The sequence below is a fragment of the Rhincodon typus genome, chromosome 11, assembly GCF_021869965.1.
Source record: "Rhincodon typus isolate 14 chromosome 11, sRhiTyp1.1, whole genome shotgun sequence".
Lineage (NCBI taxonomy): Eukaryota > Metazoa > Chordata > Chondrichthyes > Orectolobiformes > Rhincodontidae > Rhincodon > Rhincodon typus.
Window position 1 is genome coordinate 44,839,901 of NC_063342.1, and position 20,588 is coordinate 44,860,488.

General features: G+C 36.5%; 2 protein-coding genes across 5 annotated transcripts in view; one reads left to right on the forward strand and one right to left on the reverse strand.

The window, feature by feature from the left end:
• The window catches only part of arl13b (ADP-ribosylation factor-like 13b), a 76,722-nt gene that overhangs the window by 24,676 nt on the left and 31,458 nt on the right, over positions 1-20,588 (reverse strand). The window lies entirely within an intron of this gene.
• stx19 (syntaxin 19) lies at positions 3,989-16,497 on the forward strand. The gene is made up of 2 exons (XM_020528334.2): positions 3,989-4,208; positions 15,347-16,497. Exon 2 carries the CDS (start codon positions 15,448-15,450, stop codon positions 16,327-16,329), a length of 882 nt encoding a protein of 293 aa, XP_020383923.1. The 5' UTR covers positions 3,989-4,208; positions 15,347-15,447; the 3' UTR covers positions 16,330-16,497.

The following is a 20,588-nucleotide window of genomic DNA, read 5'->3' on the forward strand; positions in this document are numbered from 1 at the left end:
AACTTTCAATGAAATCTGAAACTAACTCTTGAAAAGTATTCTCAGTTCATTAAGGCACCAATTCAGTTTCCAATTCAATTGACCCTGTATGTTTCATGTGCGAAACAAATAAGAATATGCAATTTTATGCTGTCAACTGAAACCAACTAAGTCATTATCAGAACAATTGAATTATGAATCTTATAAACAAGCAGAACACTTCCATACCATCAATTAGTTTGGACAAATATCAAAAGGGGAAAGTATAATCAATTCACTGCATCATCAAGTCACTTTGGTTAACGATTCTAACGTAGAACTGATCTTTGCAATCACCTGTACATACAGATCTCCTTCAACACTTTTGAGACTGGCCATTTATGCACTTCTTCCTCCTCACCTTTAATTGTCTGAATCAGACTCTGAGTTCTTTCTCCAGGTTCCTCTTGACCTTTATCAACTATTAAGATCGTAATTTTTGACTTTTAGTCCTTCCTTAACTACTTTATGTATTTTCTCTTGAATGGTGGGAATGTGCTTAGAATACCTGTTATACTAAAAGATGCCACTATATATAAATATAATTTTGTTGTTACTGATGTTGAACTCGTTAAACACTACAACTGCACATCAGAAGAGGCAATCAAACTTTATAGACATAGATGTTGCAGCTTGAAATTTGAAGTTTGGCATGATCATACAGAGATCGGATAGATTGTTAAGAGTATACAATTCTCTAGTCAGCTGTTTGTTGAATATTGTGCAGTTCTAATTTCCAAGAAACATGAGGCAGTGCAATGAAGTTACACAAGGTTAATGGATGGTGTACTGTTTATCAAAAAGATTGGATAGACTTGGCTATTTTATCTTGAAAATTAAACATCTGAGACATGATTTTATACAGATGTACAAGTTTGTTAAGAAGATTAAAAAAACATGGTCACTATAAAGTAAGAACAAGAAGATGTAGGTTCAAGATAATTAAAAGTAATTTGCTTATACATTTACAGAATCACTGAAAATATCAGGACAAGCAGCACTGGAGAAATGGAAAAGAATTAGCATTGTAATGACCATTCATCATACATGGAAAATGTTAGACATGCAATAAGTTTTAAGAAAGTACAAAAAAAAAGTGAAAGAGGAACGTGGGGAGAAAAGAACAAAAGGGAAGGCCTGTGTTATGAAGGATAACAGGAGATACAGTGTAACATAAGGACGATGGTGTAAGCAAAAGGGAATGAAACTGGGACAAGAAACAAGGGATAAATTATCCTGATATACCACACAGCAGTTCAATAAATTGTGGTGAATTTTATTTGTTATTTGTTTTTTCCACTGTTGTTCACACCTCTGATATCTATAAAGTATTTCATGCTGTTCCACAGTCTGTTCCAGCAGAGGTGATTTGTTACTTTCACTGCTACTAAATGGCAACAGCAAATTTATTTACCAGCAGCTGCTATTCAAAACAAAGCCACATGGGAGTGGTTAATATCTGAAATAGAAACCAATATTGAGTCCAGAAGGCTGTTAAGTTGCTTAAATGAAAATTTTGCATGGCTACTGCATAATTAAAAAATATCCTAAAAACACTGATGGCAAATGTATGCTCCAAATAATATTGCGCTATACAAATAAAACCAATGCCAAATTAATCAGGTCAGGCAGACGTCAGGAAGATAATGGAATACTCTCCATCTGGATGAGTGCAGCTCTTTCTGCTTAAGAAGCTCAAAATGACGAGAGAAAGCAGCTCCTTTGATTGACCCCTTAAACATTCTGTCTCTCGAATGCAGCATATTTTGGCGGTGCACCATCTACAAGCCATACTCCAACAATTCACTAAGTCTCCTTTTTCAGCACCTTCCAAACCTGCAATCTAGCACCTAGAAGGACAAGGGCAGTAGACGCATGAGCACACAACCACCCATAAGTTTCTCTCCAAGTTGCACACAATCGTGTCTCAGAATTATGTTGTGTGCCTTCAATATAGTTGGATCAAAAGGCCGTCTCAGACAGTTCTTGGTATGTACATCTACGCATATAGATTGCAGCAGTTCAAGAAGACATCTTATCGTTCCATTCATAAGGACAGGTGGGAATGGGCAATAAATGTTCACCTAGGCAGCAATGTTCATACCTATGAACGAATGTCAAAACATTTCTGTTCAGGGAAAGTTGACCAGAAGCTGAAGTGAACTATAAGAACAGGTACAAAAGCTAGAAATCTTGCAACAAAATAACTTGTCTCATGACATCCCGAAGCCTGTCCATCACTCACAAGACTCAAGTCAGGAGGGTGACAGAATACATCTCTCTAGCCTGGATGAAAGTGAATGCAACAACACTCTAGAGGCTTGACATTATCCAGGACAAAGCAGCTCGCCTGTTTGAAAATACATCCACAAACAATGATTCTCTCCACTACTGATGTCCAGTAGCAGCAGTGCATACCCTGTCTATAAAATGCACAAGTGAAATTCACCAAGGCGGCACCTTCCAGACAACAACTACTACAATCAAGAAGGACAAAGATTGCAGATACATGAAAACCACCACCTGCAAAATTTCCTTCCAAGCCACTGGGCATCTTGATTTGGAAATGCATGCCATTCCTTCAATGTCACTGACTCTAAATCCTGGAACTTCCTCACTAACATCACTGTGAGTAGACCAACAGTAATACCTGCTGTGGATTGCGAAGGTGGTTCACTACTACCTCTCGAGGGCAGCCAAAGAGTTACTTCATGCAGACTATCCTTTACAATTCTCTGGCAGAAAGAAGGCTGCAGATGTGGAAAAGGAGAGCAAGTAGAATGATATAGATACTCACTGAAACTAGAACTAAAAGCTTAATTGTCATGGTATGACCAAAACTGCATTGCAGAAAAAAACTCCTTTTCCATATAACAATGATCATTGAAAAATGTATGACTGCATATCCTAGCTTAAAGTCTATTGTAAGACTTTCTAGTGTGTGTCAGAATTTCAACCTGCTATTACAAAATCAAATATTAATTAATTTTCTTTGTACTACTTATTTTTCATATTTTGTTAAAAAGAATATTTGTTGAAGAAAATTAATGACCACCTGCACTGATACAACCAAACCAAGGTCCTTTAGCAACTTGAGGTTAACTATGTAATGCAATTATTTCTCTTGCATTACAATGTTCAGTCTTACAGTCAACTTTACTAGTTACAGTTTTAGCATTCAATTTTTAAAGTTAGCAAATATAATTAAAGGGGTAATATGAAACAATAACGTATGTTCATTTTAGTCATAAAGTAACAACTGTCCTTCTTGTCATTAGGCATTTAAACAGTTACCACAATCTCTATGTTTTTACATAACTGACCATAATTCATGGAAAACAGAGGCTACACGCACAACACCGCAAAACAACTATTTGAATAGAATTTCAATGCAAAATAAACACATAATTTGTGCTATTTGGTAGCCAGATTTATAAGCACCAAATTGATTTTGGAAAGCGACTATTTGGTAAATTCTTTTTAGCGCTGTAAATTACAACTGCAACGCAAATGATTGTGATGCCTAGACAAACATCCATATGTAAATTATATCAGTGAAACTATTGTTCCTGTGGGAAAGGTCTTGCTTGCCAGACCATGCCTTCCCGACTTAATATTTAATACTTTAGCTTTAAATACAAAATACAGCACAATATTCTTCTCGTCTAAATATATTAAAAATATAGAAACCAGTGATAAGTTATTGGTCTAGGTGCTTCTTCCTTCTGAACTATGTTACTTAATACTTCATACTGCTGAGAGTTTTGGAATTCTCTCGATAGGCTTTCAGCTATTGGACAGCTGACAACGAACGTACTCCTCTGAAAGGCTCCAAACAGGCAGAACCAGATTCCCAGAACAGGAAACAACATGAAGAAATTTTCTTGTTCTTGACGTCATTTAAACATCCAAGCAGTCTGATCACATCTTCTTTGGAGGTTTGCCAGTTTACGAAGTCTGAGAACTCACAACACTTAATACAGTCGGAAGTTGCTTCCCCACTAATGTTTACAACATGGAGAACTATTAAAGGAAAGCCATTGTGGTCTTAGAATGCAGCTTGCTCTTAGAGACTTCAAGCACACCATGGAAGCTACAATGCATAGATTCCTCACTTTATATCCGGGGAGCCACAATTCCAGCTGAGATCTTGAACAAACGCCATTAAATACTAGTTTGATTGCATAAAGGTACTGTACACTGATTATTAACATTTTAAGAATGTTTTAAGGTGCATGCGCAAAGTAAGTCATGAATAACATTTATGATTTGTAAAGTTGTGTAACAAAATTAAAAGATCATAAATGTCGTGACATATATTTAAAGAAAATGCCTTATACAATTCCAAAATTAGGGAATTGAAGCAGGATAGAGGTTTAGTGCAGAACTAGGGATCATGCACAGTCAGAGAGATTCTGATTTAAGATCAAGAAGCCAGTACATAGAAGTGGTTGGGTAGAGATAAGAAAATGATAACTGTAAAGAAATCACTTGCAAAAGCGCTGTACAAGCTCCGTAATAGTAACGACACGGTAGGATCGAGTATAAGGGAAGAAAAATTGAGAGCGTGTCAGAAAGGTATGCTGACAATCATGGGGAGTTTTAATCTATTTATAAACTGGAAGAATCAAACTAGAACTAGGAGCAGGAGTAGGCAACTCAGCCCTTTGAGTCTGCTCTGTAAGTGTGCAAAGGTAGCCTAAATGAGGAGTTCATAGAATGCTTTTGGGATTATTTCTTAGAACACCATGTTCTAGAATCAAGGAGAAATTAGGTTATATTAAAACAAACAGAATGCTGGAGAAACTAGGCCGATCTGGCAACTTTTGTGGAGAGAGAAACAGAGCTAATGTTGCAAATCGGTATGACTCTTCCTCAGATCTGCCTAGTTTCTCCAGCAATTTCTATATTTGTTTCAGATTTCCAGCATCGGCAGTATTTTGCTTTTAATCAGGCGATACTGGACCTGGTATTATTCAGCAAGGTAGGATTAATTAAAGATCTCAAAGTGAAGATACTCCGAAGTAGTAGTGACTATAATATGATTGAATTTTACATTCAGATGGAGGGAGGGAAGAGTGGATCTATCTTTAATTTTCATTAAGGGCAATTGTGAGGATGTGAAAGCAGAAATAAAGTCAACTTAAAAATTAGATTCAGGGATAGATCAACAGCAACACAGTGGCAGAAATTTAGGGAATAATTCTGACATTGAAAAATATATATATTTCAATGAGAAAGAAAAACTTTCAACACAAGGATCCACCATCTTAAAAAAAAACTAAAAAGATAGTAAAATTTAAAGAGAAAAATATTGAATTTATTTTATTAGTCATGGAATGTGGGTGTTGCTGGCTAGGCCAGTATTTATTGCCCATCACTCCTTGCCGTTAAAAAAATGCTAGTGAGCTGCCTTCCAAACTGCTGCAGTTCATTTAGGACAGATAGATCCACAACATCATTAAGGTGGAGTTCCAGGATTTTGTCCCAGCAACACTGAAGGAACAGCGATATATTTCCAAGTCAGGAATGTGTAAGACTTGGATGGGAACTTACATTGGAACACCACCCATCTCCATCTGCTGTCCTTCCAGACAGTAGCGGTCGTGGGTTTGGAAGGTGCTGTCTGAGGGGCAATAGTGAACTTCTGTAGTGCATCTTGTACATTTTGTACACTATTGCTATTGAACTTTGGTAGTGGAGAGGGTGAATCCTTGTGGCTGTGGTTATAATCAAGCAGGCTATATTTTCCTGGGTGGTCTCAAGCTCCTTCACTCCTCACTTGGGCCACATAGATAGTGGGCAGGCTGTGGAGAGTCGACTCAACTGTTTCTGCTCAGTTCTTGTGAACTGTGCACTCTTTTTACATTAATACAAATAAAGCTGAGAGCTTTGACTTTCTCGAACTTTGACAAATTGCAGATTTCTTACCAAACAATCCTCACAAGTTTCACAAACTAACTGTTTACACTGAGATAATTGTACTTGCCTTGAACACTCCCACCCTCTTTTCTAGGAAGGGAACTATATTTTTCTTGTTGCCAGCTAGGTCTGCTCTGAATAGCCTTAAAAACTTGCAATGTCTGTGTTTCATTAACTAAAATCAATCCTCAATTATCCTGAACGAAAACAAGCTAATTGTTTTCAATGTTTACCCCATGTATCGCAAACCATCACAGTAAAAGCAATTTTCTGTTACACTCCAGGGGCACCCTGCTTTCTGACATACTGAATTAGGTCTCTGTTCTGGAAGGACTGTTGGACCTAGGTTCTTTTAAAACCTTCAGCAACCCTAATCTATACCCACAATTTGCGACAATTTTGAAATCTACACTCCAGATATGATATGAATATTATAAATAGGTCAATGACAAATGGTCCTTTTCTTAGACTTTGTAGTGGCTATATAAAATTATGGGTCTGGAATCACACGGAGGCAAGAACAGGTAAGAACAGATCTCCTTCTTGAAAGGATGTTAGTGAACCTGGTGGGTTTTAACAACAACTATCATGTTTTTGTGGTCACGACTACACTAATTATAATTCTAGATTTTTATTATTTGAATTCAAATTTTACCATGGTGGAACTGGAACCCAGTTTCCAGCAGATTACTAGTACAATGACATGATGACTATGCCACCATCTCCCCTTTTAGATTCCCTCCTGTGGCTCTGTGTCCAGTTTTAGCTGATTATGCTCCAATGAAAAACCATGAAATGTTCACCTACGTTACAAGATTCTGTTTTAGTGCAATTGTTATAACAATCAGGAGATGGTAAAGCAGATCACAGCAAGATAACATCTTGGTAGAAGTTATCATGAGGACTTTAACTTGAGGTTTACGGTGGAAAAGACAATAGGTACCATTTAAACATTCAGCTTTACAAGGGCTGCATTTGGGTGCAGCTCAGGAAACTAATCAACACCGTTGCAGAGAAAAGAAAGGTTAAAATTGATTTGTATTTGGAAATATACAGAATACACAGTGAGCATTTGGCTACTGGAAAAATGGATAGCAATATTGGGGCAATAAGAGAAAAAAAGATTGTTCCTTATGTATAATTCTATGGACAGCACAGTTTGATTGCGAAAGTTATAAAAACTAGGCAAAGAGGTTACCAGACTCATTAGGAGAAACAAATTTAAAATGAGGTTGGGATAACAAACAGCACAAACAATGATAGCAAATGTGCAAGATAAATTACTCTTATCTATTTTTAATTGAATAGACCACAACAGTCTCTAAACATACAAGGTAATAGTTGGTTTGGGGAGGAGAACACAGAAATGAATTAAAAGAAATTTCAGATAATCTGATCATCAATAACTTACGGAAAGAAAAAAGGCACAGGTAGGAGAGGCCAATGAACTTCTTACAAGGAACTTCATCCAATACAAATCAGTAATCTTCTTGACACTATGTCTAAGAATTTATTAAAAATGAAAACACTTAAGGACTGGAAAGCAGCGAGCACAATAATCAGGAGATGGTGTTTATCTTTAATCTTTAAAAAGCACAGTGACAGCCCAGGACAAAATGGGGCAGAGTCCAACATCTGTTATGGGTAAAGAATTAGAAGGAATCTGAAAGAGGGAAAATGAACATTGCTGTAAATAAAAAGAGTGAGCATGAATCTGAAAAAGAGAGAATAATAATAACTTGTATAGCCTAATAACTTTGCTGCTGTTCTTTGAGAAAATTTCAGACATTGTCAATGCATATTTTTTGAAATGTAGTATATTTTGATTGTAGCAGAGCTTTTTAATAGCATGACAAAGATCCTTATGAACATACAAGTTAGGAGCACAGTTAGGCCTTTTGGCTCCATAATCCAGCTTCATCGCTTAATAAGGTAACTGCTGATCTGATTCTGAATGTAATTGCAAACTACACTTTTCTACCTACCCCTCATAACCTTTTACCCTTCTGCTTACTAAAAATCTATCAACCTCTGCATTAAAAATATTCAATGTCTCAGTTTCCAACACATTTGAGGAATCCAAAGATTCTCAACCCTCAGAGAAAGAAATTTTATTTGTGAATTAAATGGATGATCTCCCATTTTTAAGCAGTGACTCCTAGTTTTAGATTTTCCCACAAACTAAAACATATTTTCCACATCCATCCTGTCAACCCTCTTTTGCATCTTACATATTTCATCTCTTACTCTTCTAAACTCCTGCAGTTACAAATCTAGCCTATCCAACCTTTCCTCATAAAACAATCCACACCATTCCAGGTAGTAGTCTAGTAAACCTTCTCTAAACTGCTTCCATCACATTTACATCTTTTCTTAAATAAGGACTGTAATAAAATACAGATTTCTTGACCTGCGGTCAGTGTTCCCTCTAATTTTCTTGGTGGATGTATGGGTCCCTAAGTCCTGTGCGCAGCAGCAATATTCAGAACTGTAAGTCAATACTGCAATCAGCATGCCGATGTGTGTCACCATGCAGCTGAGTGGGAACATTGCCTGGGATCTCACCAGAGCACTGTATAACTGAAGGATAACCACACTACTTCTGTATTCAATTCTCATTGTAATAAATAATAAAATTCTGTTTGTTTTATTAATTACTTGTATCCTAGCCTTTTGTGATTTACGTACTAGGATGCCTGGGTCCCTTGCATCTGTGCTCTGCATTGTCTTACTATTGAGCTAAAATGATTTTTTTTATTCTTCCTGTCAAAGTAGACAATTTCATTACTTTCCCACATTATACTCCATTTGCCAGATCTCTTTGCACTCAACTAAGCTATGCGTAGTCCTCTGTAGCCATATTCTCTTCACAACTTACTTTTCTACCCTAATCAAGGGACACTAATTTTAAGGAATTATGAAAAGAATCAATGGTGATGAGGAAGCTTCTTTTCTTAAACACAGCAAGTTGCTAGGATCTGGAATACATGTCACGAATACGGTTAAGGCAAGCTTAATTCTGGCTTTCAGAGGGAATGGATAAGACCTGAAAGAGAAAACAGGAAACATACTCACAGCAACAGATATTCACTCATATGGAGGTTATACAGACCTCTGTCGATTCCCCTTGGGCTATTTGGACAGTCACATAGCTCTTCGCAGTGACGTCATTGACAATGCTAAGCTTTACCATCCCCTGGAAATTTGCCACAATTCTGCATACATAACAAAACCTTTTCTCATTATGCTTGAATTCACTTCTTCACTGTCTATACGAAAAATTCTAATCTTGCAAGGATGATGCGAGGAAAAAAAAAGCATTTTCACACATTTTCAAAAACACTTTGGAATGCACTGTCCAGAAATGTGGTGGAGGCAGGTTCAGCACGGGGATTGGATTTTTTTGGATAGAAATAGTGTGCAGAGATATGGGGAAAAGGCAGACGACTGGCTCTATTATACAGAGTTGGTGCAGCAATGCGAGCCAAATAGTCTCCTTCTACACCATAATAATTCTATGACTCTGTGATAAGATAAAAATAGTTTGACTGAAAACAATGGATGCGGGTTATGAAGCTAATCAATAAAAATGTTACTGATCTGGAAGCTGCACAGCATTAGGAGTCATCAGTGGCACAGCAGTAATGTTGCTACTGTAGTAATCCAGAGGCCTAGGCTTGTGCACGGTAGGCGGGGTTTCAAGTTCCACCCTGGCAACTAATGGAATGAAAGCCAGTCTCTATAACAGTCTATGAAACTGTAACTTAGAGAGGGAAATTTGAAATCACTAGCAGCCCTGGCCAACATGCAACTCTGAATCTTAAATGCCCTCTGAAATGGCTGAGTAAACCATTCAGTTTAAGAGCAACTATGGATGGTCCAGTGACATCCATATTACATGAAAGAAAAAAAGAGAAAACAAAATAGCTGACCATTGCTGTGCAGCAACTTAGCAGCAGCTAGACCACTTTGCCAAAACTAGTTACAGGTAATCCTCAAATAACATAAAAACCAAAAGAACTGCGGATGCTGTAAATCAGGAACAAAAACAAAGTTGCTGGAAATGGTAGTTAAGTTCCTGAAAAGTGCTGCATCATGCAAAACATGTTATTGGAAACACATATTCCCAGAGAAACCCATGTAAATGTTCAAGTTACGTATTTGAAGTCATCCGGCCCAATTTGGCATCTTTTTAGCAAAGTGGATCATCTTGCTCCTGTACATCTTTTCTTGCTTATAGTGAATAATACCACCACACAAACTGCACACAATGTGGTGGAAATAGTGAAGATGGGAATAGTCCCAAGCATAGCTGGATGGTTTGGAACAGCAAGTATAGAGACTTAGAAATGAAACTCTGTGCTCAGTGATGTAGAAATAAATGTCAATCATCCATTAAAGACCATTTCTAACATTGCTTATACATCTGCCAACTTGTTACTGATCATTAATAATCATGTTATTGCAAATCAAACACATGTCATTGGAATAATGAGTACTAAAGTAAAAGCCTTGATATATGGCCCTCTTGTGGCGCAGTGATAGTGTCCTTATGCCTGGACCAAGAGGCCCAGGTTCAAGTGCCACCTGGTCCAGAGGTGTGTAATAACATCTCTGAACAGACTGATTAGAAAAATAGATTAAAAGCAATTTTATGGCAAAACTATATTACTTTAAAACACATCAATCAATGACTACCTGTAATTAGCAAACTGAAAACATGGAATCATACTTAGACAGATTAATTCCATTGATGAATAGGGAACAAAATGTTTGTTGCCATCAGTTTTTGTTTGAAAGCAAGCTGGCATACTTAATGACTGTGATGGACATAGGTTATTCAGATCCCACAATATTTAAACCCTCTTAAACTATACTTATTTCTTATTTCATAAGGAAGATTAGCAATAAGCAGAGGTTATTTTGCTGTCTTCTTGGTCTTCTTTCCCCAGCAGGTCAATCAAGGTCTTGAGTCAATGTCTTTAGCAGAAAATCTCTGTTGGCCCTTTTCCAATTTTAACTGTCTGCACTAAAGAAAACTTACCAGTTATTGCAAGATTGGCTGAGGAGTAAGCATTTAAGGAGGTTTGAAACTAATATTACATAATTCCAAATGCTTGTTGTGATTTTCCCACATTTATGACATAGTTTCTTGATATGATTTCATTATGATGTACGTTTGTCATGGATTATGACAAACTTTACAACGCACACAGTTTTGAAGCAGTAGTCACAACATCAGCTCCAAGTCAAATCCACCAATTTAAAGTTTATCTTTTTTTAAAAAATGACTCATGGATTAAATTAATTGAGGTGGAGTCAGTTGAGTTATTTTAAAAAGCAGCCAAAGTGTAGCGGAATTCAACAGATTGAAAGGATACACTCCCTGGATGGCAAATTACAAACAAAAGCTACTTTCAAAATGTAAAATAGATAAAAGACTAGGATATTAAATGTGATCTTTTCTTTAAAAGTAATTCATGGTACTTGGGCAATGTAATTCAGCCTTTATAACCCAGCCCCACTATTTGCATAGATTATTAATTTTCCTGAGTTTCACTTTGTTTAAATAATGCATTTCAAACTAAAGTACACAACTGTGTAATACTCTTTAGAAATGCACATGAACGCCTGAAAGTTAAGTATTACTCGTGAAATTCACCCACACTTCTGATAGTTAGGACATTGTTTTATCATGGGAAAAAAACTAAATTCCATAAGGTAACACAGGGCAAATCAAACAATTTGTACTGTTACAATCCCAGTTGATGCAAATACTGGACAAGTTAAATCCCAGATTGAAACACGGTATGACCAACTCTAACTCTGTATTTTAAAACACATTCAAAAGTGTCTGCCTGTGTACTTTCAACACGAAGAATTGAAAACAAAACATGAACTGCATTATACTAGATGAAAAGGTTGGTCAGAATCATTATAAACATTAGTAAAGGATTCACATCACTCTATTCCTTTTATCCCAGCAATATTCTTACAAACTCCAAACCCAAACAAAGGTTTAGTGCTATTTCCACACTAAGGGTTGTTCCTCAAGTTGACACAGATGCAGCCAGTTTCCTTCTGGTGAATTTCTGCACATTCACTAGGTGCCTTTTACTTTGGCTAGTACTGCTTCCTGTGACATCCAAATAAACTGCAAACTAAACTTGCTGCTACTTAAACATCAAACAAAACACCAGCTCCGTAAATTCAGTTCCCAGTTGTCTTGCTGGATTTCTTAGAGAGTTTAAAATTCCCACCTCTAATCTCTGGAGTCCACATACACTCTGAATCACTGACCTTCTTCTGGATTTTTCTGTGTCTCCATGTGTCCCTGAATCCCTGTTGCTAGGCAACAGCACAGTTTTGTTTTACCTGCACCAAACTATTAACCCAAATCTCTTCACTTCAAACATCATTAAAAACATTATTTTAAAAACAGATGGTAAAAAGCTCACATAAAAAAAAATTCTAAATATGAAACTAAAACCATGTCTCCGCTTTGTATAGCAAAATAGGTTTTATATTTAAAGATATACATCGCTCATAATACGCCACAGATTAAATACCCACGTACACAGACTAGTTTCTGGCCCAAGTCCAAACTGTTTTACCAAGGGTCGAGAGCATTCCTTTACGGGGTTGGGGGGGGGTGGTAAATCTTGCTGCTGGCACACTTTCAATAATTTATTTATTAAAGTTTACAACTATGCTTGTTTTTCACATGGCACAATCAGTATTATTTACAGACCTTTACTATTTTATTGCAACAGCACAAACTCTGGACATGGCTATCTGCATTATAGTTTGGAATTGCTGAATTAACACCTATCCTAACTAGTTCAGAGTGTAGCATTTAATACCAGAACCAATTCTGTGAGAAAGAGTAAGGAGGTGAGGGAAAAGGTTACATGATACAGGAAGGTGACCAAAACTTTGTTGTAGCATGAGTTCATTTAATGAACGACTTATACTCCTAACAATTTAAGTTTTTATCTTTTTAAGTGAACATTTATTAAAGCGGGGTTTGGAGAAGTGGTGTTTTCTGATGCAGTGTCAGAGTATGGGTTAGAATCCCACCTGTCCTGCACGTGTACCATAACATAACTAAACAGGTTGGTTAAAAATATTATATACTGGTGAGGGGGGAGGGACAGTCTAAGATTACTGTAAAAAGCCAAATTCAAGGTGATGAATTATCTGCCAAGAGTAGATTTCGCTGAACAGGAATTAGTGTGACTGGCAACTATGACTCACCTGAAACAAATTTTAAAATTAACATGACCATTAAGAGTAATGATGCTGCATCACTTTAGAATTTAACTTTGAAGTAAGGTTGAAATATATAAATTACAGCACATAAGGTAGCCATTTGGTGAACCATACTTATATCAAGTGGAAAAGCACTCAATGTTCTAACTTGCTGAAAAATAGCTTCTACCTTCTCCATTCATTTTTACAGTGAAAATGTTGCATTTATGTCCTTGTTATAACTTTCTAGCCTGTGCAAAGAATCATTCACTGTTTAAGCCTTTCAAAGCATTTCACATGTTTTCAAGCTTTATTGTTCAAGTTAATGAACTACAATTTCATTTGAGCCCATGTAACTAAAGCCTCTCATCTTTAGTGCAGCTTAACACTGATTCCTTACCCTGAACAATCCTCCATATGTAACCTAACCAATATCAACGAATCACACAACTTCACTTTTGTAGTCAATGCTATAATTAAAAAAAAACAAACATTTTCACTTTATAAATAATATATCGTTTTTCCAACCTTCACTGTCACCTTCAAAATGTTTATGTAGCCTACTTTGCAAATTTCCTTTCGAAAGACACACCTCCTTGCCCTCTAACTACTCTAAGTAAATTGAAAAAAATACACATATTGTAGAGCTACACACTTGCTGAAATTATGGTGAACAAGAAAGTTCAAAACATTCCAGATGGGTAAAAAAAATCTTTCTGATGCAAATTTGTGCACATGAACTTCATACGTACAAATTCAGCATAACTACTATAACAAAATATTCATTAATTAAGCTATATTAAAGCATGGGACTTAAATCAGCTATGATTCCACTTGCAGACCCAAAAGAACAATTCTTCCAACTGTTTCAGATATAATGACAGTGATACTTCACTTGATTGTTTTATAAGTTACTGGAGGCAGCAAAATTTCTTTTACCCACTTTATGGAGATCAATGCTATTGTTTTCCACACAAGTTGGCTCAGTATCTGTATAGATGGAGTAATTTACAATTTCAGAGCATTTTATTTTACAAATTAATGTAATTTCTGGAAAAAAAAGCACTGGGTTGCACAGGCACTTTTGTTTTCAATTTTAATCAACATACTTTGTTGGATGCTAGTAGCTCATCTTCCAAGTGGTGCAATCCGCACTGTTAATTATATAGATTTTGATGCCAAATTGGGTAAAATAAAAGCATACCAAATGTTCTAAAGACAAAACTCAGCTAGACAGGACAGTTACAGACTGCCCAGCTTGATCTGACCAGCATTTGACAGTTTTCCTTATAAAATATTAGACATCGCACCATAGTGCTTTGGTGACTTATCAAGTCTTTGTTTAAGCCATAGTGTAAGCCTCAACTGTAGTGTGAAAAATACGGCTATGACGAGTAGCAAACGAATCTATTTAGATCCATAAAGAGACAATCTTCCTGATTATACTTTGTGTGGTTGCATCAATTATGTTTTTTTTGAGAAATTGGACAAAACACAGCAATATACAATTCAAGAGAAAAGTTTAATTCACGCCATGATAGCTACATATGGGATTGTACCTGTGGTAATAAGGTCCACATTCGTGCAGGTTACTTAGCCTTGGAAATCAACTCATCACCCAAATTACAAACACCAAAGGCTGAAATGCATCTACAAACGCTTTCACGTTTCTTGCCATTACTTCTTTTTCTTCGCCAGTAAGCATAGGTATTTAAAGATTTAATGTCCTGGCCATCCATGGACCAACAGGTTACCTGTATCTTTGGTGAAAACCATGCTTATAAAGTTGTCCAACATTCAAGGTGTTTTCTTCACTTAAGTTACCTGATGCTGTATGACAGGCTAGACAGACAAGAACCCATTTAAGGAACTTTTCCAGAGTAAATGGCATTAATAATTATTTTGTTTGTCTTTTGCCCCTAATAAATATTGATGATTTGTTTAAGTTATTGAAGTAACTTTTCAATAAAAATATAACACAGCTACCTGCGAATAAAAATCCTTCTACTAGCATCCAACAAAGTACATTGATTAAAATTGAAAACAAAAGTGCCTGTGCAACCCAGTGCTTTTTTTTTCAGAAATTACACTAATTTGTAAAATAAAATCAAATTGTTTGCATTTTAAATTCTAAGAATATATCCTATTTACACAGATGAAAAGATGTCTGCAAGGATACAAAATTCAAGAACCTGTGGACGCAGTACTCGTGCAGATGGAAGGATAACTTATAGTAGCAGACTATAGCTAGCCAAAATGAAGGATCGGCTTCAAGAACTTAAACAACGGGCAAGAGAGGCTGAACTTAAGACAGGCAATGAAGGTGAAGAAAGCAAGCAAACTGAAGAGAGTATTTACTTTAAACAACAAGCCATTATTTTTGAAAAAGAGCCAATCATGGAGAATTTCTTACTAGGTGCACAGAAAATTCAAGATGAAATCAATGAACTAAATAATGATATAAAGAAACTGAGTCAACAGAGCACCACCATGGTTTCCACACGTCGGTTCAGCATTATTAAAAAGGACAGTTCCAACCTCATTAAAGAAATCAAACTCCAAGCCGAGTCCATTCACAAACATTTAGATACATTATCAAAGGATGCACAACAATCAGAGGCTGACGCTGGAGAGGATGCAATTATTTCAAGAATGAAGAGGACACAATATTTAATGCTGTTGAAGCAGTATCAGACAGGCATGTCAGACTTTAATACTGTTCTAAACAAAAAACAAGAAAATTGCAAAAATTTCATTCAACGCCAGCTTGAAGTTGTTGGAAAGGAAGTATCAGAAGAGGAGCTGAACAACATGGTGGAGCATGACAAATGGTACGTTTTCAACGAGAACTTTCTCAGTGATGTCAAAATTACTAAAGGTCATCTGTCTGAAATTGAGAATCGCCACAAGGAATTAATCAACCTTGAAAATCAAATCAAAGAGCTACAAGATCTTTTTGTGCAAATTTCACTTTTGGTGCATGAGCAAGGGGACTTCCTGAACAACATTGAAAGGGCAGTGTTGAACACAAAAGAATACACAGAAAAAGGCAGGGATGAAATCAAGCTAGCAGTAAAATTAACAAAGAAAAATCTATGCAGGAAGTTGTGCTGTTGGTGTTTCCCTTGTTGTGCATGATATTATATAACTAGACGTTATGTATGGGAACCGTGTCACTTTCAGCAATAACTACCAAATATTTATCACTATAAAATTAAGATTCACCTACAAACATATTAGGTTTGAGAAAGCTGTGGATGGACTGCAAAACCTGTCACTCCAAGAAATAAATGAAGTTGCCACCAGTGCCACCCTGTTTTAATGTTTAAACATTGCTGTAACCCTGGAGCCAGATTGGGAGTGTGAAGTTAAAGAAGAGCTGGGCACCTGTAGAGCAAGGGATATTTTAACAACCATTTTGCAAGCAATGATGGGCATCTGAGAACAGGATGGGCCATTCAAACCATGAATTCTAGTAAGCACCAGCAAAGAGATATCAAAGAGCCTGGGAACAACTCTTAGGGCTGTCCCACAGGGTCTCCACTCCAGGGCTGCCATTACTGCCTTGGAGCTCACTGTTTGGGAACTATTGATCTAAATGGGTCTATTTTTCTAATCCTAGGAAGGGAAAAAAATAACAGTACAGTTACTTGCTACCTGTCAGGAAATAAACATTAATTTACAAGTAAACTCAATTAGCAAAAACATCAATTAAACAGGAATTGTAGTGCAACTACAAAGCACAATCTGTTATTTGGACTGGCCTGAAAAATATCACAAATAACCTGACATACTTCTTTTAATTGCTTTATTTATTTGCCAGCAAAAAAGTCCCAGTTCTTAATTCAGATAACTCAGAAAAACTTCAACATGACGGTTTAGCTTTTAATATTTGCTTTATGCAGAACTCATTGCATTGCAAGTATGTGCATCATGCACATGAAACACATCATATACTTGACAGACTGAAATTATCTTCCAAATAGGTTAGGTAGGGAATAACTAAACACAGAAACAAAGTTTTGCGGGGCTTTCCTGTTCCTTCGATTTTAATGTAAACATTATGGAATCAGATAACAGAAAATATTACTCACTGCATAAGGTTTCATATTCAATAATTAGAGCAGAATCATCAAATCATTGAATCCCAACAGTGTGCAAGCACGCCATTCAGCCCATCAAATCCATACCAACCTTCCAAAAAGCATCTCACCCAGAACCACACCCCTATCATATCCCTGTAACCTGCATTTTCCACGGCTAATCCGCCTAGCCTGCAAATCCCTGGACACTACAGGCAATTTAGTGTGGCCATTCCGCCTAACCTGCACATACAGTCATAATCATACAGCACGGAAACAGACCCTTCAGTCCAACCAATCCACGCTGAACATAATCCCAAACTAAACTAGTCCCACCCCACTGCTCCTGGCCCATATCCCTCCAAACCTTTCCTAATCATGTACTTATCCAAATGTCTTTTAAATGTTATAATTGTACCCAGATCCACCACTTTCTCAGGAAGTTCATTCCACACGCAAATCATCCTCTGTGAAAAAAGTTGGTCTTTTTTAAATCTCTCTCACCTTAAAAATGCGCCTTATAGTCTTGGAATCTCCCATCCTAGGGATCTTTGGACTGTGGGAGGAAACCTGAGCACCCAGAGGAAACCCACGCAGACACGAGGAAAACATGCAAACTCCACACAGACAATTGCCAGAGGATGGAATCAAATCTGGGTCTCTGGTGCTGTAAGGCAGCAATGCTAACCACTAAGCCATTATGCCATCGTGATTGCCTTTCTTATTGTCAAGCATTTCAACACATCCATCAATAACTGTCTAAATATTTTGGACTAATTCTTGCTAGATTTTGTATCTAGAGGCACAGACTGGAAGTTCAAATGCTTTCTGTACTTTGCAACTCAAAAAAAAATTTGTGTCATAATTTGCCAGAATTATGAACAAATAATGAAAACAACACAACATCATTTCAGTGAAAGCTTGAAACAACAGAGTATCTCCTTAACCAGTGAGAATTAGGGATTAAGAAACAGTACAGAAAAACAGAATAGATTAGGAGAGAGAAAAAGAGACAAAGAACAAATCATTTTCAAATTTTGACAACAATTGATTACACATTGAAATGAGATCTGTTTTAACTGTTTCTGGACCAGAGGTGTTCATTTGCATTGTATTAATAACAATCACTTGGTTTAAAAAGAACAGTACTCATATTGTGAGGTTCTGTTCCTAGCTTTCTGTGGCAAGTCTAACGGGCAACTAATGTACAAATCCAACAGTTCCTTAAAAATTACAGGAGGCTAAAAGGCATGCGCAAACAAATCGATCAAAAAATTCTGGAAATTTGGATCTCATCAACATTTCTTATATCCATGAATTTGCTAGCCATTTTACACATTAACAATGCCACGTGCTGTTAATTTTAATAATATCCAATCCAATACTAAGGCAAGTTAAAAAAAGATCAGAAGAAAGAAGATTTTATTGGGCTCATTTCTGCTATTTTGTAATCTGAGGAGGTTTTACGATACTAAATAGAATTGTATCATTCTATTTGTACTTGAAAATTGTCTGTTAAACTACATACAAAAAAATTTTTAATTCCTCCCCCAACCCCCAATTACGGTATGGTTCCATTGGTGCAGGGCACTCTCTGGTACCTACCCAAGTGGCCATTATTCATGTTTGAGGCTTCAGTTTACTATTTCCATTTTGTCATGCGAGCTGTCACTCATTTCTTCTATCTTGAAATTCCCTACACAGAGATAGTATATTAAGATAGTGGAAATGAAGTATTAACTTACAAGGCTTTTGGTCCTAAATGCTAGTCCATTTGTTACTGACTTATAAAACAAGAGTATTATTAGTTACCTCCACAACTACACGTATGTGTAAAATGCAAAAATCTCCACAAATTTTGGCATCATACACACTGTATTGTTAAAAACCTATAGCAGCAGTCAAGGAAGAGGCAGTAGCCAATCATGATTCTACTACACTGCAATTCTTTTTGTCATGGAATAACACTTTAAAGATTAAGTATAATTTACACTTGCTATTGTAATCTCAATACCTAGATACACCTACAGTATTGTACATTGATTGAATAACATTATCATATCAGACACCATTCATTTTAAATATGTAATCACTACTTTATTCATGTATGTTATTAGATTGTTATTATCTATGCATAAGAAACTAAATTAGTTAAATTCACAGATGATGATCCTAATGAATGCCCAACCTAGAAGCAGCAAGCAGTGGAAGAGATGGATAAATTAAGTGGGAGGATGACAATAAATTAAATAGATATCTATGAAAAGCACTGAATAGTTGAAGAAAACATCGTATTATGCATGTATATTGGCAGTAGAAGTAAACATGCAGTTGGAAGGGGCCTGGGAGAAAAATAACTTCTTAAACTTGTCAAATCACAATAATACAGGAACAAAACAATTACAATGCTGAAAAACATTTGTTTGATCAGCGGAGTACAAATCAGAGGATGTTATACTAAAGTTGTACAGGATTTAGCTCAGACTATATCATCAGAACTGCATTCATCAAAATACAAAGGAAATTTACAAGCCTTTGATGCATCAAAAAATTGATTCCTAACATCAAACATTATTATTTTGAGGAAAACTAAGGCAACTAGGCTTGCCCACTCTGGCAGTGGCAGTCTGGGTGTGGATCAGGAAAAAGTACAGAGACACTAAATGGTACAGTTGGGGTAAACAGAGTATTTCCTTAAGAAAGGTCAAGCTATTAAAACAAGGGCACATCAGCTAAAACTTTGGTCAGAAAGAAATTTATGCAAGACAGTAATCAACTTGAGTGGTTGGATTTGAAATCTAATTTGAGTGGTCTTCTTGATATGGTAGCCAATGTGAAAACCTTGGGCTCATTACTGTAGAATGATACCAAGCAAAGGGAGGGAGAAAACTAATTTTACAACACTGAATGGAAAAATTAAACTAGCCCGAAGACTTCCATCATCCGTGCTCATGTTGTACCTGTGCAAACTGACCACAGAATGATAGACTATAAATTAAGGATTTCCTTTCTCAACACTTTCTTGTCAACTGCAGCTGCAAAACTGAGGCAGTAACTCAAATTCTATCAGATTTTGATTCTATTTGGATTTAGGCACCAGCCTTGGTGTAAAAGTTGCACTCTCACCTCTGAATCAGGTCTTGGCTTCAATTCATACTCCATTGACTTTGGTACATAATCTAGGTTGATACTCCAATGCAGTACTGCTCCACTTACACATTAAAATGGACACAAAAAATTCATAGTATTGTGTGAAGCACAGAAGTGCTTTCCTACTGTACAAGTCAATATTTAACTTTCAAACAATATCTTATT